The sequence below is a fragment of the Bos javanicus genome, chromosome 5 (genome assembly GCF_032452875.1).
Source record: "Bos javanicus breed banteng chromosome 5, ARS-OSU_banteng_1.0, whole genome shotgun sequence".
Classification (NCBI taxonomy): Eukaryota; Metazoa; Chordata; class Mammalia; order Artiodactyla; family Bovidae; genus Bos; species Bos javanicus.
The window spans coordinates 100,587,391-100,607,823 of NC_083872.1; the positions used below are offsets into that span (position 1 = coordinate 100,587,391).

At 38.5% G+C, this 20,433-nt stretch overlaps 1 protein-coding gene across 1 annotated transcript; it reads left to right on the forward strand.

Moving 5' to 3' along the window:
• Positions 1-3,994: 3,994 nt before the first annotated feature.
• On the forward strand, positions 3,995-14,030 carry LOC133248771 (C-type lectin domain family 2 member D11-like). The gene is made up of 5 exons (XM_061419079.1): positions 3,995-4,024; positions 4,165-4,276; positions 7,320-7,495; positions 8,067-8,173; positions 10,183-14,030. Exons 1-5 carry the CDS (start codon positions 3,995-3,997, stop codon positions 10,301-10,303), a joined length of 546 nt encoding a protein of 181 aa, XP_061275063.1. The 3' UTR covers positions 10,304-14,030.
• The last annotated feature ends 6,403 nt before the right edge of the window (positions 14,031-20,433 follow it).

The window sequence follows — 20,433 nt, forward strand, 5'->3', positions numbered from 1 at the left end:
CAACCTAAAAGTTGAGAGTATTACCGAGCCCAAGTTCACTCTGCTCACCCCTGACAATAGGCTAATGAATCTGAGAGACAAGGTGTTAAGGCAAGGAATATGACTTTATTCAGAAAACTGGCTGACCAAGAAGATGGCTGACTAACATCTCGAAGTAACCATCATGTTGGGGTCTGGATTCCAGGTTATTTTATGGATCAGGTGGAGAGAGGTGAATCAAAGTAAAAAGAAAATAATTGATTTTTGTCCGTATCTCATAGAATAGCAAGCCTCATGCAGAGGGATGTGTTAGTTTCACTTCTTTACATCAATCATGGGTGGTGTGACATGAAATATTTGCTGTGATATCAATAAACAAAGATGAAACAGCTCTCTGCAGTTCTGGCCGCCAAATATGAATTTCTCAGTCACGCTGGTAATCAAAAGGGGAGGGGTGCCATTTCCCACACAAAGAACAGGAATGTCATAGCCCTTCACAGATGAGAGGAGTCAGACTCTCTCCCTGTGAGCCAAACTAAGGCACCCTCGCCCAAGAGGCAGGCAGAAGTGGGGCAGGCAGGGCTCCCTGAGGCAGGCCAGTGTGTATGCCTGTAATAACAAAAGCAGTGAAATGAGAGTTAAAGTCGAAGAAACAGATCCTGTATGGAGTCAAAATTAACCCTTCCTGGTTACGAGAGTTATGTTTTATTCAGTGGGAACTTTTAGAACTTAAGCCAGGGAGAGAGCATCTCAAATAACCCTGAGAGAACTGCTCCAAGGAGGCAAGAGAGGAGCCAGGTGGTATAGAAAGGTTGCAACAAACAGCATGTAGCCTTTGAATATCAAAAGATTTTTTTGTAAAAAACCAGATATCCCAGGTTAAGGAATTTAGCACTTTTCTATGTATGGGAAGATGCAGAAGTCTGGTCTCACTGAAATCATTCCTTTGATATGCACCTCAACTATCTGGGGTCAGTATCCTGTGTTTTCATATCCTGAGTTCCTTCAGGGCTCAGCATAGAGAGTGGCTGCAGTCTGAGGGTTACTAGAAGGAGGGATTTCTCCTCTTCCTGAGTTCCCTCAGGGCTCACCAGCTCACCATTCTATGATGACTGCGATTGCTGATTACGGTGGCATCCTTTGCTTACTGTTATGGCCGGAAATCTTCCATTTCTCAGAAGTCATAACATACGGAATTTCAAGACAATTTTGCTTTAATGCAGAACCGGAAAGAATGAAGATGGAAAGTTTCATATGGAGCCAAAATCCAAATGCCATTGTATAGCATTTAAAGAAGTCATTCCTATATTCCCCCCGCCCCCACCTAGCATTTAAACTGAGGCTCCTGAACATTCTAGGAGATATAGGTGCAATGAGTGAAATGTGGCAGTTAAAAGAAAGTTAGCAGGAACTTCTTAAAAGTATAATTAACATTCAGTAAAATTCACCTTTTGGTGTACATTTCTATGAGTTTTGACAAATACATATAATCATGTGGCTACCGCACAATAAGAGTACCCCCCACACCCCTTAACACACACACACATGCTCTCTGTATATATTTCTTTCCTCTCTCCTCATCATTTGGCAACCAATGATTTGTTTTCTGTTTTGAAACTCTTGCATTATAAGAATGCCTACAGAGTCAGGCTTTTCTCACCAGCATAATGCATTTGAAATTCATTTATATTATACCGTATATCAATAGTGTAGACTTAATAAAGAGAGACATTATTCACAAGGACTATCACCATAGGAAACACTCTGTGAAAAAGATTCTCATTTTTAAGTAAGGCAAGGAGGGGAACAGAACACTGTTTGGAAGGGAGAGTGAGGTGGAAGAGCAGGTGGCATTTCCAAAGTCACACTTCTCCCTTGTGTTCTAGGAACATGAGGTAGTGATCACACATGAGTTGGGAAGCATCTCACTGCTTTCTTTAGTGCCTTTTTACATTTTCAAGTAATCCAGAGTTTTTGAGGTCTTTGGGGAAGAGAAAGTCTCAGTAAAATTTACTGAGTCAAAGCAAAATAATAAATGAGCAATTGTAAGCATGGGGTGAAGCTTTTCTTTTTCTTAGTACAAAGTGGTCTTTATTTACCTTTTTCCCAGCTGAAGGATATTTGAATTGTTGCCAGTTTTTGGTGACAATAAATAAATTATCATAAATGTTCAAGTATAGGTTTTTGTGTAAATGGAAATTTCCATTCCTCTTGCATAGATACCTAGGGATGGCATTGCTAGGGCATGTGATGAGGTTATGTTTGCCACACCTCACTGCCAAGCTGTTTTCCAAAGTGGCTGTACTGTTGCATTTTCAACAGTTTATGAGAATTCCATTTGTATCATTTCTTCACCATCATTCAGTTTTGTTATTGTATTTGCCACTCTGATACACATCTTGTGGCAGCTCACTGGATTTTATGTTTCCCTAGTGACTAGTTGGAGCTTTCCAGGTGGCTCAGTGGTATAGAGAATCCCCCTGCCAAGCAGGAGAAATAGGTTTGATCCCTGGGTTGGGAAGATGCCCTGGAGAAGGAAATGGCAAACCATTCCAGAATTCTTGCTTGGGAAATCCCGTGGACATAGGCACCAAATCCTACAGACAGAGGAGCCTGGCAGGCTACAGTCCATGGGGTCGCAAAACAGTCAGACAAGGTTTAGAAACTAAACAACAACAATGACTGGTTGTGTTGGTTTCTTGATCCATGGGAGCCAGCAGGAGTGATAGGAGCTGCCTATGGCCACGCAAGTCCACAGTCCCTAGGGTGAAAGGTGGCCTGGGTTACCAGGAGCCTGCCAGGAGTCTAATTTCACAGTAGTCACTTGGCTCACTGGAGCTGGCAGACACTGGGGAGAGGGGACCTTGGTTAGTGAGTCTGCAGGGTGTCACCCAGGGCTGAAGGAGTCAGACTGATGTGATGCTAGAGCAGGTAGACCTGGAATCTGTAGTGAAGTCAAGCACCGTTTTACTCTCCTTTTCCCACAGGGAGAGGGTCTCTCTCTGTGCTGGACTGCAGAGTCCTGAGGGAAGGGTTTGGGGGGCCTGGTCCCCAGGAGTTCACCAGGAGGCAAGTGTCACAGGAGCCCCACCTGGAGCTGCTGGAATTGGAAGGTGCAGTGGGAGACAGGAGCTTGGCTCCTAGGAGCCCACAGGAAACCCAGGGTGGAAGCTGTCTGTGACTGCATTATGTGCCAGAATTGCTGGAGTGCAAGGAGCTCGGATGAGGCAGGGAGTGGGTGTGCCTGGAATACTTGTCTCTTGGGAAGGTATTTTCATGTGCAGATAATTTTCAAATTATTTCTAGTGGGAGGTGAGTGAATACCATGTCTAGAAACACTTTCACTTCTTCCTAATCTGTATATGTCTTTTATTTACTTTTATTGCCTTTATTGGCACTGATAGAACCTCTAGGGAAATGTTCAATTGGATTGGTGAGAACAGGCATCCTTGCCTTGTTCCTGACCTTTAGAGGAAGGCATTCACTTTTTCACCATTAAGTATCATGTTAGCTATACTATTACTATGAAAAGTGAAAGTTCAGTTCATAATTTGCTGGGCTTTGTTATTTGGGATGACTCATGTTTCTCCACATTTTATGTCTATGCCTGCATGCATGCGTGCATGCTAAGTTGCTTCAGTCATGTTTGACTCTGGGCGACCTTACGGACAGCAGCCCACCAGGCTCCTCTGTCCGCTGCATTCTCTAGGCAAGAATACTAGAGTGGGTTGCCATTTCCTTCTCCTTTTATGTCTATATCGATGGTCTTATCCTTGCTCTTCTCTTGTTCTGTTAATGTGATGAATTATATTGATTAGTTTTTTAATGTTCCTCTTAGAACTTCTAACCAAATTTGTTATTTGTGGAGGTAAATCTGGATTGTGTGCATGTTTCATTTTCATTCTGATTTCTAGTCTGTCTGTCTCTTACTCTCTTATTAGCTCTTCTTAGAATAACTGGAAGACTCTCCAGGGGAAAAATACTGTTTCTCTTATCTCTGGGTCGTTTTTAGGCCATGGCCATCTCTCCTGGACTTGGACCTTTGGTGAGAGATTTTGGCAATAGGGGAGGTGAGGTACAGTGGATTTTACATGTTGATTCTGTGATAAATTTAAGTTTTTCTTTTAATGCTTCCATAAAATTGAGATTGTGACATTTCTATTTATAGATAAAGATCTCTGAAAGAAATGCCTAGCAATTATATCTCCTGTTACACCTGCCAAGTTTTGCTGCTGCATCCTGATTATTTTTATACTTGTAGCTCTATATTTGGTGACACTTTCTGCTCTTCTGGCAGGTGAGTTCCCTGTTCTCCAAACTGTACCATATTCTTTGCATATTCACATTGTCAATAAGTATTTACTGAGCTCCATTATGTGCCAGGGTGTGTGATATGTTTGAGGTATATCAGTAAAGAAAACATAAAATATTCCCAGGGAACTCCTATTCTATTAATAGCAGGAAGATGCAGATATTCTAATATAAGGTAACAGATTGACATGAATATAAGTGTCCAGGGTAAGCCTCCTTGACAAGATGACTTTTCAGCACACTTGAAGGAGATGAAGGAGCCATGTGGCTATGTGGAGAAAGCACTCCAGATGGCAGGAACAAGTAGAATGAAAGGAAGAATCTCTTGGTAGGTTTGGGGAACAGCATGGAGACTTCTACAGCTGAAGCAAGGTGGGAATGAGGAAGAGTAACGGGCTGGGGGTCAGGGAGGTCACACCTAATGAGGCAGGTAAAGACTTGAGCTTTTAATCTGAGTGCAGTGGGGGGTACCAGGAAAAGGGAAATTGTAGGAGAGGAATGCCATGATCTAAATTTCATTAGAATAAAACCATTTTGACTGTTGGAAGAAAAGTTAGACTTTGGGAACACCTACTAGAGTAACCTTATAGAAATCCACACCAGAGGGGACCATGGCTTGGCCCTGGTGATAACAGTGGAGGTGGGACCTGGTGGCACAATCTATCTCGAAAGTTGAACCAACAATATTTCCTATCAGATTGCATAAGGGAGGAAAAAGTGAGGTTATGAAGGAAAAACACTTATTCTTCCCATAGCCTATACTCTGATATCTTGCTGGTTTCAGAGCATCTAACAAGGGCCCAAATATTTTTATACATATTTAACAGAAATACATATAAAGGAGCATTTCCAGAGACACTGGAAATACTACATCGTATTGTGGTACTAAAATCAATAGTTGAACTATGCCATGTTTTGTCTACTAGAAGGTTTTATACCCCTAAGAGATGTAGCATAGTAAAATCTAGGAAAGGTAAGGAGTTTGCCTTTCTTTTGTCAAGAGTAAGAAGGACTGATATTAAGGAAGATGTGGGGAAAAGGAAATCTGTATGATGCTAAGAAAGCGTACTACAGGAATTAAATGCCACAGAAATTGATTTCCTTAAAACCACTACTCTCCATGGACCCCTGAGAAGAGAGATGCACAGATTCTGTGCTTGAAGATCAGTGGATGATGGCTTTTGTGCCTGAGATAAGACTGTTAGTGATGACTCTGGGAGGCAACAATCAAATGTACAATATGTACTTTAAGACTGACCTCAGGGGAAAAAGTCACCATATAAAAAAATATATATATAGATATATATTATATATCTATATATATTCATATGTTAGTTTTTCACAGAACATCTTTCCAAGGCAAATTCTCAATCTAATAAAATCATTTATTAGATTACTACACTAAGCTAGTGGTAACAACTACCACTAGCTTGCACTCAGCAAGCGACCACAGATCTCAATGTTGCATTTTCCAAGAAACCAAAAAAAGAAAAGAGATCTCAGAGAAGTCTGCTCTTTTGGCAAGCAGCAAAGTACAATCACTTTTCCACACACTAACTAGCAGTTGGTATTTTATAAATGGTTAAAGCTGGTAGCATTTAACGAGGCATTAGAGATATTAGTTGGAAGTTCATTCAGTTCAGTTCAATTCAGTCACTCAATCGTGTCCGACTCTTTGCGACCCCATGAATCATAGCACGCCAGGCCTCCCTGTCCATCACCAGCTCCGGGAGTTCACTCAGACTCACGTCCATCGAGTCCATGATGCCATCCAGCCATCTCATCCTCTGTCGTCCCCTTCTCCTCCTGCCCCCAATCCCTCCCAGCATCAGAGTCTTTTCCAATGAATCAACTCTTCGCATGAGGTGGCCAAAGTACTGGAGTTTCAGCTTCAGCATCAATCCTTCCAAAGAACACCCAGGACTGATCTCCTTTAGGAAGGACTGGTTGGATCTCCTTGCAGTCCAAGGGACTCTCAAGAGTCTTCTCCAACACCACAGTTCAAAAGCATCAATTCTTGGGGCTCAGCTTTCTTCACAGTCCAACTCTCACATCCATACATGACCACAGGAAAAACCATAGCCTTGACTAGATGGACCTTTGTTGGCAAAGTAATATTCATTACAGCTCAGCAATTCTGCATATAACCCAGAGTTGGGTGGCCTCCATAAAGAGTGTTTAGTACATAGACAAGCATCTGAGAATATGACTCTGGAAGCAAAATAATATGAAATTGTGTAATGGATGGTGCCAAAATACATATAAAGTAAAACTGTGCATTCTGATAAACAAACGCATTGGGCATGGAAGACGTTTCTAACAATCAGTCTGCCTATAGAAAGTAGGTCCTGTTCAGATTTTAAGAAAAACAAAATGCTGTTTGCACAGCCATAAAAGTACAAGAGTCTAGTTTATATTTGGCCATGTTTTTCTTCAAACTCCTCATTTTGGAATTTAGTTTTGCTCTACTTACATATATGAACACATATGTGTATATATGTACATACATACATATGTTATATATATAAAAAAAGACCAACCTCAGGATGGTAAGTGGAGTAATAGGTAAAAGGGATGAGAAAATTTATTTGTTATGCTTCACTGTGTCTGTCCAACTTTTAGTGAGAAGCAGAGAGCTGGTTCCACAAATCTATATGTAATGAATGGTGCCAATACACATATAAAGAAAAACTATTCTTTGGGAAAAACAGAGTTTGGGCTTGGAAGACATTTCTAAGAATCTGTCTACCTATAGAAAGTAGCCCCTTTTCAGATTTTAAGAAAAACAAAATGCTATTAGCCAAGGCCATAAAAGTACAAGAGTCTAGCTGTTCTTTGGCATGCTTTTCTTCAAACCCCTCATTTTGGAATTTAGTTATACTGTACCTACATATACATGTACACCCGTGTATCTATGTATATATACATATGGAAAAAAAAGACTGACCTCAGGATGGTAAGCGGAAAAATAGATAAAATGGATGAGAAAATTTATTTGTTATGCTTCACTGTGTCTGTCCAACTTTTAGTGAGAAGCAGAGAGACAGACTTACTCATTCTGTATGTCAGCTGCCCAAAAGGATGGATTGGATTTGGGAGTAAATGTTTTTATTTTTCTGAAGACTCAAAGAATTGGACATTGAGTCAGATATCCTGTACTTCAGTGGGAGCTGTTCTTGCTCAGTTTGAAACTGAGGAGGAGTTGGTAAGTAATATTTTTGGATCATGTTCTTTGTTAAATACTTAGCCCCTGAGAAGGATATAGGCCTCACAGGGTGACAGCTGAAAGAAGAGGAAGGATCCCATTCCAGGCAGACTTGGGGGCCTAGAGTGCATATTAGTGCCTGATATTTCTTGGGTATGTTCTCTGCCTGGAACCCTGTGAGACGATTTGGACACATTCTGTCATGTAATCCTCATAGTTAATCTTCAAATTAGATATATTGTTTCCATTGTAAAAAGAAGTATGGTAATCATGTAATTTATCATCCAAGTTGGGACATTTTGGGGAGTGAAAGGGACAATATTATGTTGGAACCACAGGCATAACCTGGGACTTTCCCAGTCAAATTGAGATGTGTGATCACTTTAATGTAATTTAGGATCAGAGACATTTGTGTGACTTAAGCTGAGAACTGGGCACTAGTCTTCTCCCTTCAATGTCTAAGCTTCTCAATCTTACCAGGCTGTCATCCAAAGAGAGAAGGCTGGGGGGAAGAGGACTCAAGGGTAAAATGAAGGAGACATGTGTTTTTGCTTTCTGTGTTTTATAATAGAACTTTCTGAGAAGATACAAAGGCATTTTTGACCATTGGATTGGCCTTAGCAGAGAATCATCACATCATGCTTGGAAGTGGACAGACAACTCTAAATATAATGCCTCGTAAGTTTTAGACTGCCTTCTATTCTATGTGCATATGGGTGTGAGTTGTATTTATGGGAAGGTAAATTTAATATCATGGAAAGTTTGCTGCACTATGAGGTATAAAATAGAAATCCTTTGTATGCTCTTCTGTTTATTATCTGTGACTTTGGGAAAACTTTACGTATCATGTTTTTAATTGAAATCTTTAGCATGATGACGACACTGGACATAGTTCTTCCGCTTTCACCCACTGACTTTAACTGTGCTGAAATCCGTATTTAGAATGTAGAGAGAGCAGCTGAGGTACTCTGGGATCCTACCATCTTGGAAAGCCACTGAAGAGTTGGTATCCACAGACCCTCAGTCCACTCTGCCCGCTGCCCTGTCCATTCCTGAAAGGAAGGTCATCAGAGAACCAGTGGGAATCCCTCCTGTGATAATTTATCCCTGGAAGGAACTTAGGAACACATCTTGGGTTGTGAACACTTCAGTGGGAATGTTTTCAATGTAACCATTACTTTGGAGCATATAGAAGGGGCAATCACTTCCCGCAATCAAAGCTAAGCCCATTTAAGAATTTACTAGTAAGCACATATGTTTATTTTCACACATGTATGAAACAGGTCAGGAGAACACTGAAAATCATGTGTGATATATCATGTGATATAATTAAAATAATCAGTAAACGATCAAAAATAAGAATAGAAAAGAGTTTTATTTGAGCCAAGTTGAGGACTAGCCCAGAAGCCCACTTCCCAGATTTACTCTGAGAAACTGCTTCAGAGAAACAGGGTTTCTGGCCCTGTTTTATATCTTGTCAGAAAAGAGAATATTAAACAAGTCAGAGTTACATTTCAGAGTTACATTCCTTCAAGGTTTTGCTTTAAAAAAAAAAAAAAAGAATAGACCAGCAAGTACATGGTGGGTCAATACGGCATTGGCAGCTGGGAAGGGAGTCTTATCATCGAAGCAGGACCAGCATTGGTGTCTCAAGAAGAGGGACGTTTAAACTTTATTTTTACTTTGGACATTCTTTACTTCTGGTCAGTGTGCCCTTTTGATTAATAATTAATGTAGATGTACAGTGGATGTTTATTATGGTACAGACAGACCTTTGTAAATTAAAGAAAACCAGATATCCCAGGTTAAGGAATTTAGCACTTTTCTATGTATGGGAAGATGCAAAAGTCTGATCTCACTGAAATCATTCCTTTGATATGCACCTCAACTATCTGGGGCCAGTATCCTGTGTTTTCATATCCTGAGTTCCTTCAGGGCTCAGCACAGGGAGTGGCTGCAGTCTGAGAGCTACTAGAAGGAGGGATTTCTTCCCTTCCTGAGTTTCCTCAGGGCTCACCAGCTCACCATTCTGTGGTGGCTGCTTTGCTGATTACTGTGGGATCCTTTGCTTACTGTTATGGCAGGAAATCTTCCATTTCTCAGAAGTCATAACATATGGGATTTCTAAGACAATTTTGCTTTAATGCAGAACCAGAAAGAATGAAGATGGAAAGTTTTACATGGAGCCAAAATCCAAATGCCATTGTATAGCATGTAAAGAAGTCAATCCTATATTTCCCACCCCCCCCGCCTAGCATTTAAACTGAGTAGATTTTTAATATGTCACAAACAGACTATTTTATAGCATAATATTCAAGTTAAGTGATGTATAAGCCAGAATGACTTACCGATATTTCAGTATGTGACAATTTGTTTTATCACCACCCATGGCAGCAGTTCACTTGGCTACAACAGTGAGCCCTAGTTAAATACCTAGTCTATAACATAACTGACTTTGGGATGGATGATGATAATCTTCCAATATTCCAGTAGCGACTTTGAGAATATAAAAGGAACTGAATACAGAAATGGTATATACTTACTCAGAAGCCTTATGAGCAACAGATTTTCATTTTTCTCTTGTCCACATTAAAAATACCTGGAGTTGGGGTGCTAAAGATCATAGAGGAGGAATAAATGTAGATGTCCAGCCTATGCTTTTTTAACATTTTTGTGTTTGGTTTTAGGTTCATCATCACAGGAGATGGGGAACGTGGCTACCTGAATGACCTTGGAGTTAGCAGTGCCAGAAGTTATACAGATAGAAAATGGATTTGCAGCAAACAAATAACGTCTGCATGTCCTTAAATTCTTCAAGGCGTTTTTAGGGAATTTCACACACCATCCCTAAGAGATGCATTAAAAATTGTTTATATATAAATATTTTATTATAAATGTTTATATATATACATTATAAACAGTTGCTCTATTGCTTGCTTGCCAAAAATATCAGCAATATTTATTCATAGTGTTTGTTAACCGCACAGAAGCAAGCTATACTTGAATGAGATAGGGATTTGGAAGAGTGAGATTCTAAATTAAGTAGGTGTTAAATGAGTTGATGTTTATGTTTTGAACCCATAAATATTAATGAATTCCCTTTTTTCTATACAAACAGCACTTTTTTTGCATATATGGGACCTTAAAACGACAGATGTGGTGGTTCAGGGTAGGAATAGAGGCTAAATCCATCTACCAACAAATACTTTAGCATTTTTATTTTATAGCAAGTTTAATGAGAAAAAGAAGGTAGTTCATGCACATTTGTACTTTAGTCCAAGAAAAGGAATTCCTTTTGCTATATGTCTAATTTCTGCTAAAATAAAAATTTTCTTCTTCTTCTTTCCTTATCTCCTCTCCCTGCACTTTATTTTTTATCTGGGACAACAGGATATTGAAGTTCCTGGGTCACAGGGTTCATGTTTACTGATAAGAAAGTTCTTAAGGAACATTAATATTTTACTAGCAAACCAAGTGCTTATGTAGCTGAAGCAATTTGACCAATGCAAATGTGAAATCTATTTTTTTTATTTAAACTGTTTCTGAAAATTAAGTTTTCTAGTACATGAAATTAAAGTTAAAACCAGTAGACCTGTAATATGATTCACTTCTCTGTTTTTCTGTGACATAATTTCTCACACCATTTTTCAAACTAGAAATTTAAAGGCTATTGTGTTCAGAGTGCAATATAAAAGCCATGTGAATTTAGAGAGAGACAGGAAGAGGATACACCACAGGAGAGTGTAAGGGAGGAAGACATTTTCCTCTGCTCTTCTGGTTTAAGAATTAAATTGACATGAGACTAATAACAAATAAAATTCAAACAAAAGTTTGCAGACTGAAAAAATACATACAACTTAATGTTGAGAGTTACCTTTTATTCGATGGGAATTTTTAGGGCTTCAAGCCTGGGAGACAATGTCTCATGTAACCCCATAAAAACTGCTCTGAGGAGAGGGAGGAGGAGTCAGGTTATGTAGAAGTTTGGAACAAGGGGCAGGTAATCTGAACATCTGTAGTTCTGGCCTCCAAATATGAATTTCTCAGTCGTGCTGGTAAGCAGCAGAGGAGGGGTGCCATTTCCCACATAAAGAACAGGAATGTCATGGTCCTTCACAGATGAGAGGAGTCAGACTCTCTCCCTGTGAGCCAAACTAAGGCACCCTAGCCCAAGAGGCAGGCAGAAGTGGGGCAGGCAGGGCTCCCTGAGGCAGGCCCTTGCGTATGCCTGTAATAACAAAAGCAGTGAAATGAGAGTTAAAGTCACAGAAACAGATCCTGTGTGGAGTAAAAATTAACCCTTCCTGGGTTACAAGGGTTATGTTTTATTTGGTGGGAACTTTTAGAACTTAAGCCAGAGAGAGAGCATCTCAAATAACCCTAAGAAACCTGTCCAAGGAGGCAAGGAGGGGAGCCAGGTGGTATAGAAACGTTGCAACAAACAGCATGTAGCCTTTGAATATTAAATTAGGTAGGTGTTAAATAATATGAGTTGATGTTTATGTTTTGAACCCATAAATATGAAAGAATTCCCTTTTTCCCACACAAATGGCACTTTATTTGCACACATGGGACCATAAAAATGACTATGATAGCTGAAACCATGCAAAATTATTTTAATAACCAATGAGAAATGTTACAAATGGTTAACACATTCAAAATTCCCTTACTGTCAGTTCCAAATGTACATGGTCACTTTTTTGGACTTCCCTGGTGGCACAGTGGATAAAAATCTGCCTGCCAATGCAGCGGACACGGGCTCCAACCCTGGTCCAGGAAGATTCTATGCACCACAGAGCAGCTAGGCTCTTGTGCCACAGCTACTGAGCCCGATCTCCAGAGCCCGTGAGCCACAACTATGAGCCTGAGTGCTGCAGCTACTGAAACCTCACGCCTAGAGCCTGTGCTCCACTGCAGGAGACGGCACCACAATGAAAAATCCACACACTGCAGTGACGGCCCAGTGCCGCCAAAAATTAATAATTAATTAAATTAAGAAAACACATATAGAGAGAAATTTTTAACACTACTAATACTAGGGATTTCCCTGGTGGCCCAGTGGCTGAGACTCTGCTGCCAGTGCAAGGGGACTGCTGGATCCCTGGTCAGGGAACTAGAACTTGCATTCTGCAAGCAAGAGGTCCCACTTGCAGCAACTAAAGATTCTACATGCTGTGCAACAAAGTGAATCAGATGTACCTCATGTGGAATCTTTAGCTGTGGCATGTGGGATTTTGCTCCAGTAATAATAAATTCTCCATTTAGCACGATAAGTAGGAAACGAAAGAAATCATGAAATTGGAAGAAAAACAAACAAACAAACTAGATTTTATATGATGAAATGAATCAAAGATCCCACATGCTGCAACTAAGATCTGGGGCAGCCAAAAAATTTTAAAAATTACTAAGACTAATCTTTATTTTAGATTCTGTATTTTAAGGCATTAGAAATACTGTAAAGGTGCCTTTTACACTTTAATTCTCAGTGTTTCTGTTTTAAATTGCAGTGTGCTAAGTAAACATTATACCTATAAACAAATACCAATATGTTTTTTACACTTTAATGGATTTTAAAAATCCTGCTTTCACCCCATTTAAATCACAAATACTGAATTACCACCACTCATTACCCATGTGATACCCAATCTCACAAATGTTTATGTATGACTGAGTTTTAGAAACAGAATGTTTTAGATTTTTAGAGTATCAGCTGCACTGTACCGATGAGTCCAAAAATGGACTAAATAGCAATTTATAATGCATCTTCTGTCTTTATGTATTGGGTTGTCCAGTGAATAAGATCTTACAGAATAGAAAATCCAAGTGACATTTTTGGCCAACCCAGTGCTTCCATTTCTCCCATCTTAGTGGTGTGCTTCTCGTTTTCTTCTTCTTTTTTTAAAAATTTTGATCTACAACTATAGTCCAATGAAAATTGTGTTAATTTCAGGTGTACAGCAGAGTGAATCAACTCTATATGTACATGTATGCACTCTTTTTTAGATTCTTTCCCCATAGGAATTAACACAGTATAGAGTTTCCCTGGGCAATGCATTATTCCTTACCAATTATCTATTTTAGAGAGAGTGGCGCATATATGTCAGTTTCAGTGCCCCAATTTATCCCTCTACTCCTCTTTACACCCCTTTACCACCTGGTAACCATAAGTTTGACTTCAAATCTATGACTCTATTTCAGTTTTGTAGATATGTTCATTTGTACCCTTTTTTTTAGATTCCATGTATAAGCAATATCATATGTTTGTCATCAATTTCTCCTTGTAATTTTATATAATTTTGAAGATATATAGTTTTGTATCTATTTATATATATTATATATTTATATTATATAATATATGTGATTTTATATACTTGAAATTATGTATTTGATGGTTTTTGTCTTACAGTCCCTTTTACCTCAGGTTTTGTAAGATGCATGGACTATGTCTAGTTCACTCCGTGTCCTCAGAGACTATTACAACGTTCCAAGTACAGAATGTTCTAAACATACCTGTGAATATATAATATCTTCCTGACTATGAGGTGCTGCCCTATTTGCTTGGTTTCTGCTAATTTTCTCATAAAGAAAGCTAAATTCTTACAGAAATCTGGACAGTAAAATAAATCAATCAGTAAAATTTATATTGGTAAACTTGGTGTGATTAACTTACAAATGATGTTTGAGTCAAACTGTGACCCTAACTGACTTAGTATTCTTTTACAAGCTAGTTTCATTAACACAGATTAGGAGAACAATGTATGAGTAAAACATACTGGTTTGTCAAGTCTCTTCTGAGTCTCAGGCAGAACCCGCTTGAAGATAGAGTCTAGGGTAAATACATAGTACATAAACAGAGCTTAGGACAAACATTTCCATAAGAAAAATGCATTGGTTAACTCAAGGTTTGAGAAAAGTTAAATTCAGGTGAATGACAGAACTATCTCTGTTTATTTCCAAGGCAAACCATTCAGTATCACAGTAACCCAAGCCTATGCCCCAACCAGTAACACTGAAGAACCTGAAGTTGAAAGGTTCTGTGAAGACCTACAAGACCTTTTAGAACTAACACCCAAAAAAGATGTCCTTTTCATATAGGGGACTGGAATGCAAAAGTAGGAAGTCAAGAAACACCTGGGATAATAGGCAAATTTGGCCTTGGAATACAGAATGAAGTAGGGCAAAGGCTAGTAGAGTTTTGCCAAGAGAAAGCACTGGTCATAGCAAACACCCTCTTCCAACAGCACAAGAGAAGAATCTACACATGGACATCACCAGATGGACAACACCAAAATCACATTGATTATATTCTTTGCAGCCAAAGATGGAGAAGTTCTATACAGTCAGCAAAAACAAGACCAGGAGCTGACTGTGGCTCAGATCATGAACTCCTTATTGCCAAATTCAGACTGAAATGTAAGAAAGTAGGGAAAACCACTAGACCATTCAGGATGACCTAAATCAAATCCCTTATGATTATGCAGTGGAAGTGAGAGATAGACTTAAGGGACTAGATCTGATAGAGAAACGAAAAGCAAAGGAGAAAAGGAAAGATATAAGCATCTGAAAGCAGAGTTCCAAAGAATAGCAAGAAGAGATAAGAAAGCCTTCCTCAGCGATCTATGCAAAGAAATAGAGAAAAATAACAGAATGGGAAAGACTAGAGATCTCTTTAAGAAAGTTAGAGATACCAAGGGAACATTTCATGCAAAGATCGGCTCGAAAAAGGACAGAAATGGTATGGACCTAACAGAAGCAGAAGCTAAAATAAATAGAGGGAACTGCTTTGGAAGTGACAGGTGTAATAGATTCAAACCCTGTAGTTAGCACCAACTACATAGACAGGGGCCTGTAAATCTTGAGAAATATAAGCTGGATCAAGGAACTATCTGAAAATGAACTGACCCCACCCTGTCTGCAACAGATCCAGAGAATGTCCTAGATATACTTTTACTATTATCATTAAAAAAAATTTTTTTTAAGTCTTCTATTACTCCTTTAATTTTCATTTTTATAACCTACTGCAGAGAAATACTCAGGAGGTAAAGGAACAGGATAAATGCCTACCAAACCAAACCAAAGAGGAAGAGATAGGGAGTCTACATGATAAAGAACTCTGAATAATGATAGTGAAAATGATCCAAAATATTGAAAAAAAAAATGGAGTTACAGATAAATAGTCTGGAGACAAGGATTGAGAAGACGCAATAAATGTTTAACAAGGACCTAGAAGAAATAAAGAATCAATATATAATGAACAATGCAAAAAATGAGATCAAAAACACTCTGGATGGAACCAACAGTAGAATAACAGAGGCAGAAGATAGGATAAATGAGGTAGAAGATAGAGTGGTAGAACTAAATGAAACAGAGAGGATAAAAAGAAAAAAAAAATAGTTAAAAGAAATGAGGACAACCTCAGAGACCTCTGGGACAATGTTAAACACCCCAACATTCAAATCATAGGAGACCCAGAAGAAGAAGACAAAAAGAAAGACCAGAGAAAATACTTGAGGAGATAATAGTTGAAAACTTTTCTAAAATGGGGAAGGAAATAGTCACCCAAGTGCAAGAAATCCAGAGAGTCCCAAACAGGATAAACCCAAGGCAAAACACCCCAAGACATATGTTAATCAAATAAACAAAGATCAAACACAAAGAACAAATATTAAAAGCAGCAAGGGAAAAACAACAAATAACACACAAGGGGATTCCCATAAGGATAACAGCTGATCTTTCAGTAGAAACTCTTCAAAACAAAAGAGAATGGTAGGACATAAAGTGATGAAAGAAAAAAAACCTACTGCCCAGATTACTGTACCCAGCAAGGATCTCATTCAAATACGAAGGAGAAATCAAAAGCTTTACAGCCAAGCAAAAGCTGAGAGAATTCAGCACCACCAAACCAGCTCTCTAACAAATGCTATATGATCTTCTCTAGACAGGAAACACAGAAAGGATGTATAAACTCGAACCCAAAATAACAAAGTAAATGGCAACAGAATCATACTTATCAATAATTACCTTAAATGTTAATGGGTTGAATGCCCCAGCCAAAAGACAAAGACTGGCTGAATGGATACAAAAACAAGACCCCTATATATGTTGTCTACAAGAGACCCACCACAAAACAAGGGACACATACAGACTGAAAGTAAAGGGCTGGAAAAAGATATTCCACACAAATAGAGACCAAAAGAAAGCAGGAGTAGCAATACTCATATCAGATAAAATAGACTTTAAAACAAAGGCTGTGAAAAGAGACAGAGACACTACATAATGATCAAAGGATCAATCCAAGAAGAAGATATAACAATTATAAATATATATGCACCCAACATAGGAGCACCACAATATGTAAGACAAATGCTAACAAGTATGAAAGGGGAAATTAACAATAACACAATAATAGTGGGAGACTTTAATACCCCACTCACACCTATGGATAGATCAACTAAATAGAAAATGAATAAGAAAACACAAACTTTAAATAATACAATAGACCAGTTAGACCTAATTGATATCTATAAGACATTTCATCCCAAAACAATGAATTTCACCTTTTTCTCAAGTGCACATGGAACCTTCTCCAGGATAGATCACATCCTGGGCCATAAATCTAGCCTTGGTAAATTCAAAAACATTGAAATCATTCCAAGTGTCTTTTCTGACCACAATGCGGTAAGTGAAGTCACTCAGTTGTGATGTCAATGACAGAAGAACAACTATTAAAAATTCCAACATATGGAGGCTGAACAACATGCTGCTGAATAACCAACAAATCACAGAAGAAATCAAAAAAGAAATCAAAATGTGCATAGAAATGAATGAAAATGAAAACACAACAACCCAAAACCTATGGGACACTGTAAAAGCAGTGCTAGTGGGGAAGTTTCATAACAATACAGGCTTACCTCAAGAAACAAGAAAAAAGTCAAATAAATAACCTAATTCTACAACTAAAGCAACTTGAAAAGGAAGAAATTATGAACCTCAGGGTTAGTAGAAGGAAAGAAATCTTAAAAATTAGGGCAGAAATAAATGCAAAAAAAACAAAAGAGACCATAGCAAAACTCAACAAAAGCAAAAGCTGGTTCTTTGACAAGATAAATAAAATTGACAAACCATTAGCCAGACTCATCAAGAAATAAAGAGAGAAGAACCAAATCAACAAAATTAGAAATGAAAATGGAAAGATCACAACAGACAACACAGAAATACAAAAGATCATAAGAGACTACTATCAGCAACTATATGCCAATAAAATGGACAACTTGGAAGAAATGGACAAATTCTTAGAAAAGTACAACTTCCCAAAACTGAACGAGGAAGAAATAGAAAATCTTAACAGACCCATCACAAGCACAGAAATTGAAACTGTAATCAGAAATCTTCCAGCAAACAAAAGCCAAGGACCAGAGGACTTCACAGATGAATTCTACCAAAAATTTAAAGAAGAGCTAACACCTATCCTACTCAAACTCTTCCAGAAAATTGCAGAGGAAGGTAAACTTCCAAACTCATTCTATGAGGCCACCATCACCTTAATACCAAAAGCAGACAAAGATGCCACAAAAAAAGAAAACTACAGGCCAATATCACTGATGAACATAGATGCAAAAATCCTTAACAAAATTCTAGCAAACAGAATCCAACAACACATTAAAAAGATCATACACCATGACCAAGTGGGCTTTATACCAGGGATGCAGGTATTCTTCAATATCTGCAAATTAATCAACATAATACACTACATTAACCAATTGAAAGATAAAAACCATATGATTATCTCAATAGATGCAGAGAAAGCCTTTGACAAAATTCAACATATATTTATGATAAAAACCCTCAAGAAAGCAGAAATAGAAAGAACATGCCTCAACATAATAAAAGCTATATATGACAAACCCATAGCAAACATTTTCCTCAATGGTGAAAAATTGAAAGCATTTCCCCTGAAGTCAGGAACAAGACAAGGGTGCCCACTCTCACCACTACTATTCAACATAGTTTTGAAAGTTTGGGCCACAGCAATCAGAGCAGAAAAAGAAATAAAAGGAATCCATATTGGAAAAGAAGAAGTAAAATTCGCACTGTTTGCAGATGACATGATCCTCTACATAAAAAACCCTAAAGACTCCACCAGAAAATTACTAGAGTTAATCAATGAATATAGCAAAGTTTCAGGATATGAAATTAACACACAGAAATCCTTTGCATTCCTATACACTAACAATGAGAAAACAAAGAGAAATTAAGGAAACAATTCCATTCACCATTACAAAGAAAAGAATAAACTACTTAGGAATATATCGATTACAGTGAGAAATAACAATAACCTCAGATATGCAGATGACACCATCCTTATGGCAGAATGTGAAGAAAAACTAAAGAGTTTCTTGATGAAAATGAAAGAGGAGAGTGAAAAAGTTGGCTTAAAGCTCAACATTCAGAAAACTAAGATCATGGCATCCGGTCCCATCACTTTATGGGAAATAGATGGGGAAACAGTGGAAACAGTGGCTGAGTTTTTCTGGGTTCCAAAATCACTGCAGATGGTTATTGCAGCCATGAAATTAAAAGACGCTTACTCCTTGGAAGGAAAGTTGTGACCAACCTACTTTGTCACAACAAAGTAAGTTGTGACATTACTTTGTCAACAAAGGCCCGTCTAGTCAAGGCTATGGTTTTTTTAATGGTCATGTATGTATGTGAGAGTTGGACTATAAAGAAGGCTGAGTGCCGAAGAATTGATGCTTTTGAACAGTGGTGTTGGAGAAGACTCTTGAGAGTCCCTTGGACTGCAAGGAGATCCAACCAGTCCATCCTAGGAGAGATCAGTCCTGGGTGTTCATTGGAAGGACTGATATTGAAACTGAAACTCCAATACTTTGGTCACCTGATCTGAAGAGCTGACTCTTGGAAAAGACCCTGCTGCTGGGAAAGATTGGGGGCAGGAGGAGAAGAGGATAGCGGAGGATGAGATGGCTGGATGGCATTGCCGACTTGGTGGACATGATTTTGGGTGGACTCCAGGAGTTGGTGATGGACAGGAAAGCTTGGCGTGTGGTGGTTCATGGGGTCACAAAGAGTTGGACACGACTGAGTGACTGAACTGAACTGAACTGAACTGAAAAAAACAAAAGTCCTATATATAGAAAACTATAAAACACTGGTGAAAGAAATCAAAGAGGACACAAATAGATGGAGAAATGTACCATGTTCATGGATTGGAAGAATCAATATAGTGAAAATGAGTATACTACCCAAAGCAATCTATAGATTCAATGCAATCCCTATCAAGCTACCAACAGTATTTTTCACAGAGTTAGAACAAATAATTTCACAATTTGTGTGGAAATACAAAAAGGCTTGAATAGCCAAAGCAATCTTAAGAAAGAAGTATGGAACTGGAGGAATCAACCTGCCTGACGTCAGGCTCTACTACAAAGCCACAGTCATCAAGACAGTATGGTACTGGCACAAAGACAGAAATATAGATTAATTGAACAGAATAGAAAGCCCAGAGATAAATCCAAGCACCTATGGACACTTTATCTACGACAAAGGAGGCAAGAATATACAATGGAGAAGAGACTATCTCTTTAACAAGTGGTGCTGGGAAAACTTGTCAACCACTTGTAAAAGAATGAAACTAGAAGACTTTCTAACACCATACACAAAAATAAACTCAAAATGGATTAACGATCTGAACATAAGACCAGAAACTATAAAACTCCTAGAGAAAAACATAGGCAAAACACTCTCTGACATAAATCACAGCAGGATCCTCTATGACCCACCTCCCAGAATATTGGAAATAAAAGCAAAAATAAACAAATGGGACCTAATTAAACTTAAAAGCTTTTGCACAACAAAAAAGCTATAAGCAAGGTGAAAAGACAGCCTTCAGAATGGGAAAAAATAATAGCAAATGAAGC